At 39.5% G+C, this 18277-nt stretch overlaps 1 protein-coding gene across 3 annotated transcripts in view; it reads left to right on the top strand.

Annotated features, from left to right (window-relative positions):
- Nucleotides 1-18277, top strand: part of GFPT1 (glutamine--fructose-6-phosphate transaminase 1) — a 57060-nt gene that overhangs the window by 10399 nt on the left and 28384 nt on the right. For 2 of the 3 annotated variants that reach the window (XM_038551491.1, XM_038551489.1), the window contains exons 2-9: nucleotides 3197-3304; nucleotides 5111-5218; nucleotides 10759-10884; nucleotides 12715-12773; nucleotides 13479-13613; nucleotides 15070-15131; nucleotides 16292-16371; nucleotides 16573-16626. In XM_038551491.1, the coding sequence (XP_038407419.1) occupies nucleotides 3197-3304; nucleotides 5111-5218; nucleotides 10759-10884; nucleotides 12715-12773; nucleotides 13479-13613; nucleotides 15070-15131; nucleotides 16292-16371; nucleotides 16573-16626 (732 nt within the window). The remainder of the gene's footprint in view (nucleotides 1-3196; nucleotides 3305-5110; nucleotides 5219-10758; nucleotides 10885-12714; nucleotides 12774-13478; nucleotides 13614-15069; nucleotides 15132-16291; nucleotides 16372-16572; nucleotides 16627-18277) is intronic. The other variant, XM_038551492.1, reaches the window with a different exon arrangement.

Below are 18277 nucleotides of genomic sequence, written 5' to 3'. Positions count from 1 at the left end.
TGAAAATGTTATAACAAAGAAATGAGGCCCAGGAGAGAGGTGCAGTCTGTAGAGCTATTAAGAAAACGTCAGATCCATCTGGAATAGCTTTAAAGCAATCAGAAGAAACTTCGGAAATTAGAGAACATCTAGCTGGTGAGGGCTGTAGATGTCCTCACGTGTCAGGTAGGACATACGTAGCCTTTGTGCTGTCATTGCCCACTTCCTGGTAACACGTGCTGCTGGGCAGCCATGGCTCGCCTTCCCGTTTAGGAAATGGGGCCACTGTACGGTTCTTCTCCGAGTTCCCTGCAGCCGCTGCCCGTTAACCGGGTACTCTGAAACCTATCCTGCCGCCTCTCCGTGAAACCCATTCATTTTGCAGAGCTGGAAGCTGAGGCAGGGTGGTGTGGTGGAAAGCTTTGGGGGCGTACCTGAGTGACAAGATGCACAGGATTTCTTCAGTGATTGTGAGTTAACAAGATGTTTAGTGTGAATTTTTATTCATTTCTCAAATAGTTACCATTTTAGAAGTTTGTTTGAAGTGGGGCATTAGCTTAGAAGATACTCTTTCACCATGAAATGATACCCCGAAATGATCTCAAGATCCGCATGCTGAGCCAGTGTAAACCAAAGACATTGAAGTTAGAACAGTATTGAGTTCCATGTATTGAAAATCGTGAATTGAAAATTGCATCATCTTTTTAAAAATGTGTTGAATCTATAATTTGTATTAAGGGCAGTTGGTTTTATATCTGCATTTAAATTGATTTTTTTTTAAATTGGCATTTAATCTTTAATTTTCTATGTGTATTACTTTTACCATTAGAGTTACTTTTTTTTTTTTTTTTTTTTTTTTTTTTTAAGAGAGGGATGACTCAGTGAATTTTCTGATTGGGATTTGGCAACTATGGATTTCCTCTTTAAGATTTCCTAGAGATGGCAAATGGCTCCCAACAGTGTAATGTGTTTCACTGGTTAATAACTTTCAGATGAGCTAGACCGTATCCTCTTTTAGTGGATTATTTAGCTGATGCTCATCACAATGGTAGAAAGTAGGCTAGTTGAGAATCAGTGTTCTTTAGCTCATTTTTATTACTGTATTATTTTGGGAGAAGATTCATATTCTGTGTATTGTCTTTTAATGGTATAATAAAAATACTTACGTGGAACTGGTAGTTTTCTTAGTGCATTTAATCTTAACCAAATGCCAGTGACCTGTGATGAGGGAAAGTGTAGAAGAACTCACTAGTTGGGTTGTTAGTTCACTTCATCTTACAGATACTTTATAAAGGAACAGCAGTAACAGCCATCGTGCCTGTATAACACATGAGAACTTAAAAAATCTTTACAAATGTAAGTTTTTTTTTGTTTTTGTTTTTTTTTTTTTAATTATGAATGTGGGTGTCTGGGTGGCTCAGTTGGTTGGGCAACCAGCTTGGTTTTGGCTCAGGTTGTTATCTCATGGGTCATGGCATCAAGCCCTGCGTGGGGCTCCACTCTCAGTGGGGAGTCTGCTTGAAGATCGTCTCCCACTGTACCTCCCTCCACTCACTCACTCTCTCCTTCAAATAAATAAAATCTTTAAAAAAGTAAAAATATGAATGAAATACAGGATTTCTATAACGTTTGGTCTCATACTGCCTTTTTGGGGAAAGTTGTTAATTTTGTTTTGGATTGTAGTGTAGTGGGGCGGAAGAGCATGATAGTTCATTTGAAAAATTGCTCTGTATCGATCCTGATGGTCATACACATGATAGCTTTTTGTTGGATAGTAACATTGTGGTATTTCTTAAAAGATGTTACTTATTTATGGGAGAAAGACAGGGAGAGAGAGTGAGTGGGTGTTAGGGGGAGAGGGAGAGGGAGAAGCATGCTATCCACTGAGCGGGGAGCCTGTGACCTGAGCCGAAGGCAGACACTTAACTGAGCCACCCAGGTGCCCCACCGTCGTATTTTTGTATGCTGAAATGCTTTAATAGGACGAGCTCTTTACAGAAATAAAGGTATTGCTTCAAATGGAAAAGGACACTAGTTCTTATACCCCACAGAATTAATATCTGTATGAATCAGTGGCATCATAGTGTCACACAGTTGGGAAGAGGAAAGTTCTTTCATAAAAAAGTGACTTGAGGGCAGCCCGGGTGGCTCAGTAGTTTAGCGCTGCCTTTGGCCCGGGGCGTGATCCTGGAGACCCGGGATCGAGTTCCCCCCTCGGGCTCCCTGCATGGAGCCTGCTTCTGCCTCTGCCTGTGTCTCTGCCTCTCTCTATGTCTCTCATGAATAAATAAATACAATCCTAAAAAAATAAAAGTGACTTGAGCTTTCATTTCCTTATATTTTGATCTTCAGTATTTATACATTTAAGCTATATCCACCCTAGCCAAGCATGGTTATGGAAGACTTCAGGTCACTTTCATGCTGCTGTTTTTAAAATGTGGATTTCCTTACTTTTGTTCTACTGCCTATTTGCTTTTCCGGCTCAGTTCACGTTGTACGAGTCATTTTATTCTAGTTTTGCTCTTCCAAGAAAGGGCTTCTTTTTTATGAATTCTCAGTAGGTGTTAACATGTATCATGATAGTTGTTTATCTTTTGGTCGTGTCTGGTGAGCAAATGATTCATTCAACAAATGCTGTTTTCCCTTGAGATGATTATATAAATATTTTAGTCCATTTTCCCCTATTATTAAGTTATTTACGTTGTATTTTTCACATCATTGATACTTATTTATGTTTATTCTTACATGTTATTGATACCATAATCATTGGAAATAAGAAAGATTATTCCATTTGTCTCATTTTTTAGGGCCCATGTGTTGCTTAAAATACTTATTTTGGAAAATGTTTTCCTTTAAACAGTGCTCAATACCTAGGACATAAGTCACAAATTTGTTAATTAATTTTTTTAAATTAGAGTTTACTTGACAGAGTGGCAGCGATGGAAGATATGTGACCAGCCTTATAAGTTTCTTTGCAAAAGCTAAACATTTATTTTGACCTGTTTTCTTCAGTCTTTTATACTAAGGAGAGACACCTCTTTGTAAAAGTTTCACCACCTTTAAGTAATTTGAAGTGAGAATTTTTTTCTTTTTTAAAGATGACTCTAGTTTCATATTTCTTCACATCTTAGACATAACTATGCAAAGGAGGATTTTGTCATAATTATGTAATTTTGCTGTTAGTCATATTTTTTATTAAATATTTGTTCATTTGCAGGTATATTTGCATACTTAAACTACCATGTTCCTCGTACAAGACGAGAAATCTTGGAGACCCTAATCAAAGGCCTTCAGAGACTGGAGTACAGAGGATATGATTCTGCTGGTATTTCCTTTTCTATTAAAAAAATATAGTTTTTGCATGATTCTTGAGTCTAAATAAAGAGGCTTTTTTGTTTTAGTTAACTAGATTCTTTATTAATGTCTATTCTGTTTTGAGTAAACCTAAAAACAAGAATTTTTGTCTCTTACCATGTTTAAAGGGCTTATTCGTATAATTTCAACAGTATTACCATTTATATTATTTCTTATGGATATCTGCCTTTGTTAAGAATGTTACTGTAAAAAAAGAAATCACCTGGGGCGTTTTCGTGGTGGAACACAGTTCTTAGAGGACTTACTTTATAAATTATCTTTTTTCTTTCCTGTAATTTTTTTTTTCTCTAAGGATTCCCTGCAGTTGGCATATATACTTAGCCGAGGTCGTTTACCTTCAATAAATGACGAAGCGACTAAGAATCACTTTTTGCCAATTGCGCTCCGGGCAGCTTCTTCCCCGCTGCGTGGGGGCCTCGCCGGGGCCCCGCATGGGGAGTCCCCCCGGCACAGGAGTCCCCGCGGGCTCCGCAGAGGGAGCAGGAGCTCGGGCCGCGTGGGGTTTGGCAGGCCGGCTGGGCAGGGCAGGGAGCCGCCCTGAACCCCAAGTCCCCGGGCGGTGGCAGGCCCGTGTCCGTGTCCGCAGGTCACAGCGTCTGTTCTCCGTGACTCTCCTCGATTAACAGAAAGTGAACTCCTCAACTCCGTGGTTCTTAAAATTCCCTCCTCCCTTCGCTTCTCTGACAACACGTGTTGTCCTCGTAACATGCTGGTTCCTTTTCTGTCTGCGTTGAGGGCTCCTTTTCTGCCGCCTCTTCCTTAAATATTAACGTCTTTCAAGATTGTTTCCTAGGCCCGTTTTTCTCTCTTTGTATCTTCATGGGTGAGCTCTGACGTCATTCCCCTCCTCCGTGTCGGTGATCAGGACCCACGCGGATTTCTCAGGCCGCAGGCCTGGGTTTCCAACTGCCCCTTAGAAGTTTCTCTCTGGAGAAACCAAGACACCGTAAACTTTGCGTGTCCAGAATTGAACTGAGTACACTCGCCACTCTCTTCTTTCTGCGTTCCTTTATCCAGCCACCATTTCAGCAAGTCCTGCGAGCCTCGGAGGTACCCCGGGCTCAGGCTGCTTTCTCACCTCGCATCCGACACTTCTACCCTCAGTAGCGCTGATCTCTGTCCTCATCACCCCCGTTTGGTTCGGGGCGTCCCCATTTTTGGTTTGCTGTAGCTAGAGCTGCTGACAGCTGCTCCCCTCTTCCGTTTCTCCCCTTCCGTCCGTACTCTGTTTCTTAAAGAGAGTTTCCTAAACATTTTTACCCTGTGCTTTCTTGATTTGAAACTACTCAGTGCTTTTCTAGTACCTTCAGGTAAATTTTTCAAACTCTTGAGGCACTAAAGTAGAGTTTTGAGAAATGTGTTCCCTCATGTTCCTTCCTCCCTCCCCTTCTGAGGTGGGCACCCATCTGCTGCCTCTCTCCATTGTGCTCCAATGGCCACCCAACCTGTGGTACTCTTTTTTTTTTTTTTTTTTAATCTGTAGCCCTTTTATTATAACCCAAACCCACACTGTATTTTCATTATTTTGTCCCTATCTTCTGAATAGACTATTAGAAATTTGAGGGCAGAAAATTGAATAGTTTGCATTTTTGTTTCCAGCAGCTGTTGTGGTTCTTGACATATAATAATTTTCAGCGACTGTGAATTGATGAACATATGAATTAATTAGACGAAAGAATAGTTTTTAATTAAAAATCTGCCTCACGATGATAATCTAAGTGTTTGAATCTTGCTTTTCTGCCCCTCGATGATTCAGGTGTGGGAGTTGATGGAGGCAATGACAAGGACTGGGAAGCCAATGCCTGCAAGATCCAGCTCATTAAGAAGAAAGGGAAAGTTAAGGCACTGGATGAAGAAGTTCACAGTAATGTACTTAATTTGGGTTTTGTCCCCTTCCCTTCCCTTCGCTTCCTTCTCCCTTCCCTACCAAATCCCCTTTCTTCCCATGGTTTGACGTCCGTTTTAATATAGTGACATTTAAAGTTCAAAGGAAGGAATAAAGGTAGTTTTGTTAATTGTCTCTATTAGTGTACAATGTACCTTAGCTTCAGAAATGACCCTATTAACTAGGGGAGGAAATTGGTTAGGTACATAATGTTCACAGCAAGCTCAGTGTCCTAGGATGAAGTAGCCACCATTTCTGAGGAAGGACCTTTCATAGGACGTGAAGGTATTTTTAGTGGTGCCCTCCTTCTGGTGTCTTCACTTGGTTGTCTTCACTTTGGAGCAAACGCCTCCCTTGGATGTATGGTCAGTCTAGATGTTGCCCTTTTCAGTAGATCTGATATAATCAGGTAATTGTCATGTTTTTCCTTCAAGATTTTCTTACTTTGCTCACATACAGTAGTTGTCCAGAGATACGTGCTTCATTAAAGAGGGTACTTGTCAGTATTTAGTTTCATCACACTCTGCTTATACATTTTAATTTGTCACAGGAAACTTAAAAACAAAACAAAAACTTCAAAGTAAATTGACTGAAAAAACATTTGAAAAAAAATTTCCCACAGAGCTCCTGCCTGGGTGGCTCAGTTGGTTAAATGTCCGACTCTTCCTGTCAGCTCAGGTCATGAGATCGAGCCCCCACATCAGGCTCCGTGCTGCACGTGGAGCCTGGTTAAGATCCCCCCCCCAAAAAAAAAAAGATTCTCTCTCTCCCTCTGCCCTTCCACCACTGTCTCTCTCTTAAAAAAAAAAAAAAAAAAAAAAAAAAAAAAACCTTCCACCAACCCCAGGAAACAGTAGATTTTTTATGTATCTGTTTGAATGGATGCCATAGTAATCATGGTAAAGGAGTTCAGGTAACAGAGGAAAATGATGGACTTAATCACTTTTTTTTCACATAAGCCAAGCATTTAGCTTTGTAGTCCTTGCTGAACATACTAGATGAATACTTATATTGCACGTATTGTGGGTAAGATTAGCTTCGGGATGAGGCAGGTCCCCACAGAACTACTTCAACAACTGTAGTGTACACGCTCGGTCTGCTGTGTGTACCACGTCCTGTATACCAGGCTGGTTATAGTAGGTTCCATAGGAGAGAACAGACAAATTGCTTGAGGACTCAGGGGAGAGCTTGGGGTTGGACACCACGGGGAGATTCAGTATAAATAAGGAATGGCTGCTAATTCTGTTTGGGCAGTGAAGGTGAGAAGGGAGGACCTTCTGAGTAGGACAGCGTGGGCAAAGATAAGAATAAGGAAGTCAAATTTGGTGGAATGGTGGGTAGTCCTTTTACTGTGCATTATTGGTAGATGAGTGTGGGAGGCTAGAAGGCAAACTATAACCGGAATCAAGGTCATTGTGTATCAACATATTGAAACATGCCGCCTCCTGAAGGAAAGTCGGGAAGGGAGTGGAGACATGGGAATTTGTAGACGTCGCTGGCAAATTAGTAACTGCTCCATCACTTTGAAGAGGAAGCTGGCGGTGTCTAAATGGGAGGTGCCTATACCCTGTGACCAAGCGCTTCCATAGTTGGGCACATACTTGGAAGAAACTCTGTGGACAAGGAGACCTGACAACAAGATTCATTGCAACAAAATGTAGAAATGACCAGTAAGAGAATGGGAGACTAAGTTGTGTGTGACGTAGTGCGTGATTGTGTGTAGCTTTCGAAAGGACTGTACTGGATCTGGTACTGCATATGGGAACCTGGTTGAGTTGTGAGAACCTAGTGTTGAGTGAAGAAAGGAACCTGCAGAGGGACGGGTAAAGTGTACTACCACTTAAAAAACACAAAAGAGTGCTGTCATTTGTGGATACACGTTAGTGTATTAGATGTTTAAAGACCTAGGTAGGAAAGCTCCCCATCAAGTTGAGAATCCCTGGGGTGGAATGGGTTGAGCCCAGGTCATAAAAGAGGTATTAACTGCATTTCTTACATTTTAGTTTTATTTTTTTAAAGACTTTATTCATTTGTGAGGGAGAGAGCGAGCTAGTGAGCAGGGGGAGGGCAAAGAGAGAGGGAGAAGCAGACTCTCCACTGAGCAAAGCAGGGAGCCTGATGTGGGGCTTGATCCCAGGACCCTGAGATCATGACCTGAGCCGAAGGCAGATGCTTAACCGACTGAGCCACCAGGTGCTCCTACATTTTACATCTTAAAAAAAAATCTGAAGCACAAGTGGTGAGATGTTCACATTTGTTTGCTCCTGGTGTAGGGATTTGGATGTTTGTGGTGTTCGCTTTATTACTCCTAGCAAGTTTCAGCGTTTGACCTGTTGAGACAGAAAGAAGTCATCTCAGAAAAGGCCATTAGTGGGGCAGCCCGAGTGGCTCAGTGGTTTAGTGCTGCCTTCAGCCCAGGGCCTGATCCTGGAGACCCAGGATCGAGTCCCATGTCGGCCTCCCTGCATGGAGCCTGCTTCTCCCTCTGCCTGTGTCTCTGCCTCTCTCTCTCTGTCTCTCATGAATGAATAAATAAATAAAATCTTAAAAAAAAAAAAGAAAAGAAAAGGCCATTAGATTGGTTCTTGGTAACTTCTGACTTTGATAGCAATAGCTGACATGTACTGTTGCTTCCTGTGCCCCAGGCACTCTACTAAGTGCCTCACTAGTTCTTAGTACAACCCACGAAGTAGGTAAAATGATCATCCTCAATTTGCAGATGAGATTGAAACATGGGAGTACTGTCACCGAGGAGTAGGTGCTGTCATTAGATGGTGTCGGCAGTAGGGGCAGTAAAGTTTGGAAGCAAAGGAAGGCTGCTATTTCTTTTCCTTTTTTTTTTTTTTTTTTTTAAGATTTTTATTTATTTATTCATGAGAGACACAGAGAAAGAGAGGGGCAGAGACCCAGGCAGAGGCAGAAGCAGGCTCCATGCACCAGGAGCCCGACGTGGGATTCGATCCCGGGTCTCCAGGATCGCGCCCTGGGCCAAAGGCAGGCACCAAACCGCTGCGCCACCCAGGGATCCCCCTTATTAGACTTTAGATAATGTTCTTTTGGCAGCAGTGAAATAAGTATGATAATTACTGTGAGTTTGAATTGGATTCAATTTGTAGACTCTTGTTACTTTCCTCAGTTTTGCTTCCAGCGTGGCCGGGGTGGGGGTGCGGCTGCCTTAATTATAATTAGCCTAACAGAGTAGTCAGGTGTTTTCATTGCTTGCATCAACCTGTTCAGTAGTGATAACCAGTAATCCTTTACTTTTCCGGAGGTTATTTATCAAGTCACCTTAATTATTCAGGACAAGGTTAATCCAGGAAAGAATACATTGATGACTTTATCTGTTGGTTGATTGAGCCACCCAATAAAAATTTGAATAACTGTCCTACTTAGCTTAGTGCTTGGGATTCTACGGTAGTAAGGCAAGCTGCTGCTTTTGTAGAACTTAAATACGGGTAGGAGTCAGGTTGCACATGTCATTAAAGTTATAATAGTACAGCAGAGTATGCCCTGTGGTTTTAATCTCCGGCTCTGGAGTCAGCCAGCCTTAGGTTCACATCCTATCTCTGCTTCCTATTTGTTATGACCTAGGGTAGGTTCTCTGACCTCTTAGAGCCTCAGTTTCCTTATCTATAAAATGGGGACAATAGTACCTACCAGAGCATTATTAAAGATTCAATAACAAAATGAATATTTCTTGAATACTTATTTTATTCCAGCCACTGGGCCAGGCCCTGGTGACACAACAGAGAACAAGACAGGCAAACTCCTTGGCCTGATGGAGCTTACAGTCTACTGAGAGGGCCAGACAGCAAACAAATAGATAACGTTAGGGCGTGTGATCAGTGCTATGACACAAAGGTATATAGAGGTGACATGTAAGCAGAGAACGCGTTATTGTCCGAAGGGGAAATTCTAGGCAGAGGGAACTCCCAAGTGCAAAGACTCTACGTGTGCTTGGCCGGCTTATAGCTGGAAGTCAGTGGGGCTAGAGCAGAGTGAGGGGGAAAGTGGCGGCAGATGAGCTGGAGACCTGACTCAGGACTGGGACATGTAGGGTCTTAAATAAGATGGATTTTACTTCATGTGCCATGTGAAGCCGTTGGAAGATTTTGCATTAGGGGATTGATCTGATTTAATGGAATCTCGTTGGTTGGTGTGCAAAGACTGGAATGTACAGGAGGACAATTGGACATGGGGAGACCAGTTAGGATTCTGCTGAAGTGGTTTAGTGGTTGGTTGCTTGGCTCATTACTGATAGGGATAGAGCCATGAGGAGTCTTAAGTCCCTAGCACCAGGTAAGTTCTCAGTGAATGGTGGCTGCTGTTATTTGCAAAAGCTGTGTTGAGGGCTTTGAGGGGAAATGGGAGAGGTGGGGAGAATGAGAACGTCAAGGCAGTGGAGCCAGATGGTGGAGGGCCTTGTACCCTTAGAAAGGCACTGTGAGAAATGGCTTTATCTTGTGAGAAATTGGCTCTCTGGCTCTATGAGAATTTGAGGATCTTTTTATAAATCCCCCGTGACCAGGTTTAAGATGATTCATATGGGGAGTTAGGGATGCAAACCACTTTTTAAGCAATGGAAATCTGTTCAAGGATTTTAAGTGGTGTTTCTTGATCAGATTTGGGTGTTAGAATGACGTCTGATTAGCCAGTATAAAACCACGAAGACTGTGCTAAAATAAAATGCATGGACTTTCCTCTTTGAGACTTCTGAGCAGTTTGCTCTTCTTAATTTAGACCTAATTCTCATAGGCTTGGTTATCTGTTTCTTTGCCAAATGAATGTTATATTTAGGAAATCAGAAGGGGGGCATTACTAGTAAATACTAGAACTGCCTTTTTTAAATTTATTTTTTATTTTTTTTATTATTCCTTTGGAAAAAGAAGAGATAGCTTATAGGGAAAAGGAATTGTAATAACTGCTTTTCAGGATAAAGGAACATCTGTCTATAACCCCGTACTTTCCTGGTCTATTCTCAAGGACTGTTGTTTATTTTAGAACCTCTCTGTAATTGCAGTTTATATTGTGAGATATGTTTACATTCAGTAGAGACCAAAGAAATTGCAGTCATAAGGCTGTGGCGTTGAGAAAATGAATCTATTTTTACATGGGTAAAGTGGTGCTGATTTTTTTCAAGGCAAAGATTAAATATAGATTAAAAAAAAAAATCAAGTTAACTTTTTTTGTCCACAACCCTTCAGTCTGAAAATCTTCAAGCCTTCCGAAGAAAGAATAGTGCATTAACCACCCATATACTTCATCTGTTTTACCAGTTGTTAGTATTTTGTCACATTTGCTTTATTTCCCTGATTGTTATTGGATTCATTTGCCCTAAATATTTGAGCTGCATTAACTCCTGAATCTTTTAATTACTATTTTGAATATGGCTGATACTCAGTTTCAATAATTGTGTATTCCAGGTGAGTAGCACTGTAATAATTATATTTAAATATAGCTTCTAGCATTATCTCTACAGCATGGTTTAACATTGGAATTTTTCTTATTACGTTCTTCAGAGCAACAAGATATGGATTTGGATATAGAATTTGACGTACACCTTGGAATAGCTCATACCCGTTGGGCGACACATGGAGAACCCAATCCTGTCAATAGCCATCCCCAGCGCTCTGATAAAAATAACGGTATGGACACATTCTACATGCTTTGGAATGATTGAAGATCATTAATGGGAGAAGAATGAAGGCCCTTATGTTACTGTTATTTAAAATTTTTTTTTTAATCTGGAAAGTTTTAAACATATTCACAACTAGAGAGGCTGTAGAACTAGATGTGTCTGTCACCCAGCTTTAACACTGGTTAGTACACAGCTCTATTTCTTTATACCCCTCCACCCAGATTATTTTGGAAGCTTTCCCTTTCTCTCCTTTTCTTTCCCAGATTATTGTGGTGTTTGTCCTGTAGAGTTTCCTACAGTCTAGATCCTGCTAATTGTATACATCCCATGGTGTTATTTAACATGTTTCTCGGGCAGCCTGGGTGGCTCAGTAGTTTAGCACTGCCTTCGGCCCAGGGCATGACCCTGGGGACCCAGGATCGAGTCCTGTGTCGGGCTCCCCGCATGGAGCCTGCTTCTCCCTCTGCCTGGGTCTCTGCCTCTCTCTCTGTGTGTCTCATGAATAAAGAAAATCTTTAAAAAAAAAAAAAATAACATGTTTCTCTGTCCCTTCTATTTGCTATAAATTGTTGTGGTATTGATTTACATCTGGAGATATATGATGTTTGGGCATTTTTCTTTTTGTATTATTAGTGGCCATAGATGATCATTGCCAGCATTATTTCCTTAGGGTTTTGTAAAGTGGTGATAGTCAAATGTTCTCATTCCTTTTTTACTTATCTGACATACTTCTATAAAGAGAAACATCTCCGTATCTAACTACTTAGTTACTTAGACTTATAGATTATATATAGAAAAGATGGGATAAATGTGTTTTTTTTTCCAGTTTATTTACCGTTTTTCAAAACTGAAGTGGTTCTAATGTTCTAAGATGAATGAGTTTCTTTTATTATTATTATAAACTCATGGATCTAAAATACTGTATTTATATTTTTCAAAGTTATTTAATCAAAAAAGATGAAAATTATCCACTACACATATATTTGATCTTGTAATACTGTTTTAACATTAATTTATCTGACTTTTTTTTTTTTTGGTAAAGATTTTATTTATTTATTCATGAGAGACAGAGAGAGAGAGAGAGAGAGAGAGAGAAAGGCAGAGACACAGGCGGGGTGGGGGTGGGGGGGGCAGAGACACAGGCAGAGGGAGAAGCAGGCTCCATGCAAGGAGCCCGACGTGGGACTCAATCCTAGGTCTCCAAGATCAGGCCCTGGGCTGAAGGCAGCGCCTAACCGCTGAGCCACCCGGGCTGCCCAATTTATCTGACATTTAAAGAATTGTCTGGACCTCACCTAAGTAAATTTCACTGTAGATCTGAATAACTGATTTTTCTTATTCTTTTAACTTCAGTTCTTAAACTCAGTGTAAATCAGATCATTGTTTTAGTTTGAAAGTCTTTCACTTTAAACTTAGGAAGAAATTTTTCATGCATAAAAATGAATGAATGAAGAAGTGAGAACAGTAGTTCTATAATTCAGCCTTCTTGTTTTGCAAATGAAGAAACAGGCTCAGGAAATTTGTCCCTTTCATATGATGACGTTGAGTTAGTAGTTCAGCCACAAATGAAATTGTTAACCTCTAGATCCCAGTTTATTATATTTCCCCTCTATCCACTTCCCCAGTGCTGTGTGCTTCCACTAACCCACATAAATGAGTCTATTGATCTACCTGAGGATAATCCAATAATGAAAAGTAAAAGATACTTGATTACTCTTAGAATTACAGCATGTGACAAATTTTTTGACTTGAGAAAAATCTGACCGTTCTTATTGGCTATTTTATAGTGTTTACCAGACCTATAATTTTTGTCATCAATACTTTTTATTTCTTTCAGAGTTTATTGTTATTCACAATGGAATTATCACCAACTACAAAGACTTGAAAAAGTTTTTGGTAAGTGATCCACAAAGACACCAGGCTTTGAGAAATTTCTAATGAAAGCAGTTAGGCGGCTTGTACAGCACCATCTATGTATGATCAAGTAATTCTTGAGATGATTACAAGGGTAATATGTAATATAATATATTATAAAATTTGAAGTTTTATTTCATTTTAATCAGTTTAAATTTTATTTTTTAAATTAAAAACTTTTTTAAAGATTTTATTTTTAAGTAATCTCTGTAGCCAAGGTGAGGCTCAGACTAAGAACCCTGAGAACAAGAGCTGCATGCTCTACTGACTGAGCCAGCCCCATGCCCCCTAATCAGTGTAAATTTAAATAGCCACATACAGCTAATGACTGTTGTAATGGATGGTGCAATTTCATTATCCAATAAAGAATCCTATTTATTATGGAATTCTTATTTGGTGACTGTTGCTTATTATACTTTATTTATTTGAAATGTCCTTAATTTGTATGTGACATGTATATAGACTTATATAATTAAAAGTGTATATTTAGTTACACAAAATAACCTCACTATTTTGGGCTCACTTATTTAGATGGTGACTTTAATTTTGAACAATTGGTAAGGGGTATGGTATTGAAAAAATATTAGAAATTGGTTAGTGAAATTTTTGAGGAAAAAAAATTCTATAGGAAAGACTTGGATGACTATTTCATTAAATGAGTCAGTTTGTTTCCCTTTCTAATTTCAGGAAAGCAAAGGCTATGACTTTGAATCTGAAACAGACACAGAGACAATTGCCAAGCTTGTTAAGTACATGTATGACAATCGGGAAAGTCAAGATATCAGTTTCACTACCTTGGTGGAGAGAGTTATCCAGCAATTGGTAATAAACCACACCTTTAAAGATAATTATTGCTGATGTTAATCAGTTTATGTTAATCATAAACTCTTAGAATTAAGATAAGCAGAAACTATGCTGATTTAAATATTTTTGGCTTTTATTTCATATATGTATATGTGTGTGTGTGTGTGTGTGTATATATAAAAATACTCGGCTTGAATAATTTTGAGAGACTCTGACTAGTTGACCCCCTCCCTTCCCTACACTTAAAATTCTTCTTCTTTCACTCTAGCTTAGTGTCACGGGAATTAAAAATAATCTGAAATCAAAGAGTTCTCCAAAAACTATGGGCATGCACACACACAAACCCATACATACCACACACAAACGCACTCATGAGACACAGGTTCATCATCACTTTCTTGCTTCCTACTCACGTATTCTCTTCAGTTGGTCAGTTAGCATGAGGATCGCTTCAGTAAAATGCACACTCTATTCTGGGATAATGTCTGCATGTCTCTGAGCCAAAATAGCCAACTCTTTATTTTTCCTTATGGGGACTTTTCCTTGGCCTTGTTACACTGTAAAAAAGTATTTCCCAGCCCAAGAAAAAAAATGTCATTCTTTCTGATCCCATCGCAGTTGCCCTGGCTAAAGTTCAAAGATACCAAGATCCACAGAAGTCCAAATGCATGGTGATTTCTGCCCTCATCCCCATTCATAACTCTAGCTTTCTTATTTAAAAGCCCTTCACCTCTTTCTGAAGGTCTAACCCTCACCTCCTCCCTCTACCCAAATCTTAGATGTCTGCAGCAAAAGGAGGAGTCAGAAAGATGGAGAAAATAGAGGCCTCTTCCTTCCCGTTAGGGTAGAGTACTGTGCCTTTCCAGCCTTTTCCTTTTTTCTACTCCTTATGAAACCCAGTTTGTGTTCTGTGGTGGTCCCCTACCTCTCCTACCTCCTCCTGTTCCTCTTGTACTCACTCTTGATTTCCTTAGGCCCGGTCCCTAAGGAGGTTGTGTTGAGGAGATGTTAATGGTACACCTGTTAACAGTGGTGGTTGTGTATATTTTTATCTTCCGTGTCAAGGTCAACAAGCATGGAAGTTAGCAAGGTGTAAAATCACTGGACCAGAGAATGGATTTTGGATAATGAGTTTGGAATCTTTTCTAATTCTCTCCTCCTTGCATTCTAATGCACAGTATGAGAGATAGGATGTATCTATTGAGGAATGTATACAAAAGTGCTTTAAAATAGTTTATTTTGGAGCTATTGTCTAGTGAGTGTATTTCAAGAGTGGGCTTGGTTAAAAAGTGTGTCTTGGATACACCAAAGCTCAGGAATAAGTGTCTGCCTATATTTTAGGCTTATTTATAACTTGCAAAAGAGCAGCACGTGAACAAAGAATTTCTATGCTGAAGCCAATGTGTTTTAGGCATTTCACATTTAATAATTGATCATAATAAATATTGCTAATGCATTCTTTTTCCCTCTGTAGGAAGGTGCTTTTGCACTGGTATTTAAAAGTGTTCATTTTCCTGGCCAAGCAGTTGGCACAAGGTACGTACAAATTTAATAATGACTAATAATTATGTGTATTTTGAAACATTTGAATTATAAATGTGTTGTTTGTACACAGTGATTACCCTTAACTGTAAAGACTTGCCCTTTCCTGGAGACACCATGTGAATATATTTTTTTTCACATGTTCCTCCTTGTCCATTTCTCACCACTCTTCCATTTAACAGAATCCTTTAATAAAGCAAGTATATTTTGGCATTTGTAACCGGCCTTTGTACTGGGACACCATGCTTACTTTGTGAATTTGGATATTGAGTATTCTCTAGTTTTAGGCCCCAAACATTAACTTGCTCCATATTTTTGGGAAGTATATATTCTAAACAGATTCCTAGATAATTGTACCATCGCTGCTTTTGCTAAGATCATGACGTCATTTTTAGAACAGTGAGAAGCCCTAATATTTGGCAGGAGAGAGCTATTTTTAATAGGAAGGCAAGATGACTAAGGAGAAAGTGCTAAACATTCATGTATCAGAATTCTGTGTGCAGTGGAATGAAAGGTTCCATTTGACATTTTAAAAAGGAGAAACATTTCAGATACACTGTTTTTAGAACATGCATTGGCAAACTTTTCTGTGAAGGGCGAGAGAGTAAATATTTTAGCCTTTCTGGGCCATATGGCCTCCGTAGCACCACAGTTCTGCTGTTGTACTGCGAAAGCAGCCGCAGAGAATAGGTAAAAGAAAGAGCATGGCTGTGTTCCAGGTTCCAGTAAAACTCTTGTGTACAAAAGTAGACAAACCTGACCTCGGGGTCTATAGTCTGCTGCCCTCTGTCACTGAGTATTTTTTTTTTTTTAAGATTTTATTTATTTATTCATGAGAGACACAGAGAAAGAGAGAGACAGAGACACAGGCAGAGGGAGAAGCAGGCTCCATGCACTGGGAGCCCGATGTGGGACTCGATCCCGGGACTCCAGGATCACACCCTGGGCCATAGGCAGGCGCTAAACCGCTGAGCCACCCGGGGATCTCATCACTGAGTATTTTTTAAAAATTCTCTTTATGTTATTCTTCTGTTATACCTGAAGCCAAAGCTTAGAGGGAGAATTTGAACATTATTTGAAGAGTGTTGGCTCATTAAAATGCCTGTCAGTGCGTTATTTATGAAAATGGCTTAATTCTAATTTTGTGCTAACAGACGAGGCAGCCCTCTTTTGATTGGTGTACGAAGTGAACATAAACTCTCTACTGATCACATTCCGATACTCTACAGAACAGGTAAAAACTGTCCCTACGTCCTGCTATGAGGAAACTGTATAAAGTGCAGTAGATTTAAAGAATTGTGTTCATTAAATTGAAATAAATGCCTCTTTGGTCAGATCCACACATATGTGTATATATAGTTCTGTCTAGACATGAAAAGGATTTGTTGTTGTGATTCTTTGACAAGGAGAATTTTTTTCTGTTGTATATCCTTAGCTAGGACTCAGATTGGATCAAAATTCACACGGTGGGGATCACAGGGAGAAAGAGGTGGGAAATGCACTCTGCATGGATGGGGAGGAGTCTTATCCTCTTTTGTTCATTCTTTACTAATTCTTTGTTCTTGGAGTGAGTGAATGTGCTGGGCCTCTAAAAATGCTTTTTTATGGGGAAACATATTTTGACATTTTTCTAATTTGCAGAGTATATTTTGTCTGTCTGCTTTTGGCATTTAGAAAACCGCTTTTAATTTGTTTCTTTGAAATTTCTGAGATTTGAAATCATGAAGTTTTTTTGTCTTAAATAAGAATAATGTAAGATATATTATAAATAAGATGCTTAGACTGGGAACAGAACACTGCGTGCTAGGCTATTGTAGATTGAATTCACTGATAGTTATTTAATTTATCCTAACTTTTTACTAGATTATGTTTAAATGGTCTTTATTTTATGCATGACATTTTACTTTTAGATTTACATTCAACATTCTGATTGCCTTGTTTCAAATTGGAGTCTTTTTTTTTATTGTTTGAAGCTTATTTTTCTTTATAGGACTTTCAGTCATACAAATTCTGGATCATTTTATTGATATAATTAGACAGAAAACAAATGGCATGCCCTTCTCATTTACTTATTATTAAAAGCTTCCCAAGTGAAAGATAGGGAGTGGTAAATTCAGGAACTTGAAACCCATATTATTAATGTACAATTCTTGGTTTCTTGAAAAAAAAAATTAGCGAAAGACTAAACCTGTTCATTTTTAGATAGTGGCTGCTTTAGCTCCTTTATCTAAAGCAGAGTTCCTTAAGTAGCCTTCAGTCATGAAGTGTTAGCTTTTCTTCTTACTTCCTCCTGCCTATCCTTCCCTTTTCAGAAGAGAAATTCGTTTACCAGTGAGAGTACAGAATTTTGGAGCCAGAGTCCCAGATTTCTGTTTATAATCCTGCTCATGTATACATTACCTTTATGGTACCTTGTACAGTTTCTTAGACTGCTTTTAGGAAAAAAAAAAAAAAGGAAGAACATTGGCCTAAGGTCTTAAGAAGTTTGAAGAAAACCTTTAACGTGAGACATCTTTTTAAGATCGTGAATTATGGGATCCCTGGGTGGCGCAGCGGTTTGGCGCCTGCCTTTGGCCCAGGGCGCGATCCTGGAGACCCGAGATCGAATCCCACGTCGGGCTCCCGGTGCATGGAGCCCGCTTCTCCCTCTGCCTGTGTCTCTGCCTCTCTCTCTCTCTCTCTCTCTGTATGACTATCATAAATAAAATTAAAAAAAAAAAAAAAAAAAGATCGTGAATTATGTTTTAGTAACCTTTATTTCTCTAGCTCCTAATAGGTAGATAATGTGTGACTCTGCAAAGTTTAGTTGGAAAAGTTGAGCCTCTTATTGACGAGGCTGTGTAAAGGGGAGAATATGGGACTGGCTTTTGGATTTTGCTATTTTCTCCAGGTCTAACTGCTTACAGAATAAAAGGGGGTGGTAATAATTGTGTTCCACTCAAATCAGATGAGATAATCAACGTATGGCAGAACTTTTTATAGAGTCTAAGAGTCATGGTATAGGTATCAGGTGGTAATGTTCTTTTCATTTAAATAGGCAGTGGTAGCTTAAATCCTTTTAAATGTTATAATTAAATATACCTTGTTACTTGAAGAATAAACATTTGGAGGAGGAATTTAGTGAAACTTGACAATGTGAG

The sequence above is a fragment of the Canis lupus genome, chromosome 10 (assembly GCF_011100685.1).
Source record: "Canis lupus familiaris isolate Mischka breed German Shepherd chromosome 10, alternate assembly UU_Cfam_GSD_1.0, whole genome shotgun sequence".
Taxonomy (NCBI): Eukaryota; Metazoa; Chordata; class Mammalia; order Carnivora; family Canidae; genus Canis; species Canis lupus.
This window is presented reverse-complemented; position numbering and strand designations above follow the sequence as displayed.